Below are 1,969 nucleotides of genomic sequence, written 5' to 3' on the forward strand. Positions count from 1 at the left end.
ATATAGAAAGTAGCAGTATAGTCCTGTTTCGTCCTCCCTCCTCCCCACCTCATCTCGCTCTCTGCATCCCCCCGCCCCCCCTTCCCATGCCAGGGTGGTATGACCTGCTGGATTACAAAACAGCTCTCCCATGTGTCTGCCTCCTCTCTGTGCCAGCCAGGAGAAAAGCGATACCAAGCTCCTGGAGCGCTGGTGAGGCCAGCGGAAAAGGGGAGGGGTGGGTCAGGGATGGGGGAGGAATTTAAAAAAAGAGAGAGAGAGATGGAGAAAGTGACAGAAGAAGCAGAAAGTGTGTAAAAGAGGAAAGTGACAGGAAGGATGGAGATGACAGGTAGGTAAAGAGAAAAGTGAACAGGAGGATAGAAGGAGGGGAGMTTTTGAACAATAGCAAACATTTTGTAGCCGAAGGCTCCGGGAGGAGTGTGACACTGAGAAGCATCTACACTGTCAGAACATGTTCAGCCTGCAGGGACTGCCTGAGGGTAAGTCACACACACTACTCTTCTCAACATACATGTATTCTACGCTGCACGCTTTCATTCATTTACACAGAAAAYCATCTTTATCTAGAGCCACCAGGACTACGTGATACAAGAAAAAAACTTACATTTTCTGGTTTATATTGCAATAAACACACATTTTACTATTATCTAAACCAGGAGTGGTAATCACGGCCAATGAGTCTGTTGGGTTGGTCTAATACATTATTATTAGAACATGAATGCATGGTACTTGAAATTAAACAGCCTATGATTGTTGCAGTGTTTTATGATATTGACATTGGGATGACGATAAATATTCAATATATTGTGTAACCCTAGTGGTCACTATTTCAGGCCTCACAGAAAGGCAAAGTGTAGACTTTGAGTTTTCTTCAAAGTTGGCATTTTAAACCAGTGTTTAAAGGAAAAAAGTGTGTAACCTTTACATTTTCTGCATTTTGTCAGTTTAGTCAACTCAATTTAGGAGGATATTTGTGTTTTAAAGAAATGCCTCAGAGCATCATGATTTTCGTCACAGTTAGGGTTCAGTTAGTATGAGGTGGGTCTTCTTATTTAAAAAGATAATATGAGTGAAAAGGCAGATCAGGAGGAGAGTCGTCAGAGGATACAAAWAACCGCACAGCAAGAGGAGAGGCAAGCTGCGTGGAATCGATTTCATATGTCTGACAGTCTGTCATGAAATCATTATGCAACCTCCAGACACAAAGAGATGCTTTAGGAAACWGTGCATGTGTGTTCAGGTTGTATTTCTGCTGCACTGAGGTGCACACGCATTCCTGCGGCGCACAATCGCCCTTCTCATTTCTGTGCACATTCAGCTCAGTTTGAAAATAGCCGAGCAACTGGGCCTTAAACTGGGTTAAAACAGAAATCTGAGGAATTTTCAMGCAAGGAGAAGAATTTGGATTTGAATTTTTCTCCAAGATTTGCAGTAGAGATTGATTCTTGTGTCTGGAGGCAGGGGGGTCACTCATCCCTGAGGAAGCAGAAGATAAAGTGGGTTTTCTTGGCTAAATGAGAGGCACACCCACTGATTCTGCTGCTTCACCCTGCTGTGGTGTAGGATTACAGAGGAAGAAGAGCAAGTGAGGGAATTCTACAACTCCCAGGTTAACCTACTGCAGCCATACAGTATTAGCTCTGTGGCAGGCCTCCAGAGGACGGCCGGGTAGCACAGGTCGTCATGGTGGTGTGGGGGTGGGCAGTCGTCATGTTCAGAGGAGGAGCTGTAGATATGTATCTGAGTGGGTGGAGATCCTGGTGGAAAGAACTCACCTGCTCTGTGGAGGCCGTTTGATGTTTCATTTCTGTCTTGAAGTCTGTTTAGTGAAAGTTGTGCTGCTGAATGCAGGAATAAGGTGGGGTCATTGAGGTGGGGTCATTGAGGTGGTGCCAATGAGATGTGTCAGTGAGGTGATGTCAACGAGGTGGTGTCATTGAGGTGGGGTCAGTGAGGTGGGGTCATT

The 1,969-nt window shown here is 45.2% G+C and overlaps 1 protein-coding gene across 1 annotated transcript in view; it reads left to right on the forward strand.

Annotated features, from left to right (window-relative positions):
- Positions 1-224: 224 nt before the first annotated feature.
- The window catches only part of LOC106519278 (ladderlectin), a 50,242-nt gene continuing 48,497 nt past the window's right edge, over positions 225-1,969 (forward strand). Inside the window, exon 1 of the mRNA XM_014010867.1 lies at positions 225-482. Within this exon, the coding sequence (XP_013866321.1) occupies positions 455-482 (28 nt within the window). The 5' untranslated portion in view covers positions 225-454. The remainder of the gene's footprint in view (positions 483-1,969) is intronic.

This window comes from Austrofundulus limnaeus, unplaced genomic scaffold (genome assembly GCF_001266775.1).
Source record: "Austrofundulus limnaeus strain Quisiro unplaced genomic scaffold, Austrofundulus_limnaeus-1.0 Scaffold74, whole genome shotgun sequence".
NCBI lineage: Eukaryota > Metazoa > Chordata > Actinopteri > Cyprinodontiformes > Rivulidae > Austrofundulus > Austrofundulus limnaeus.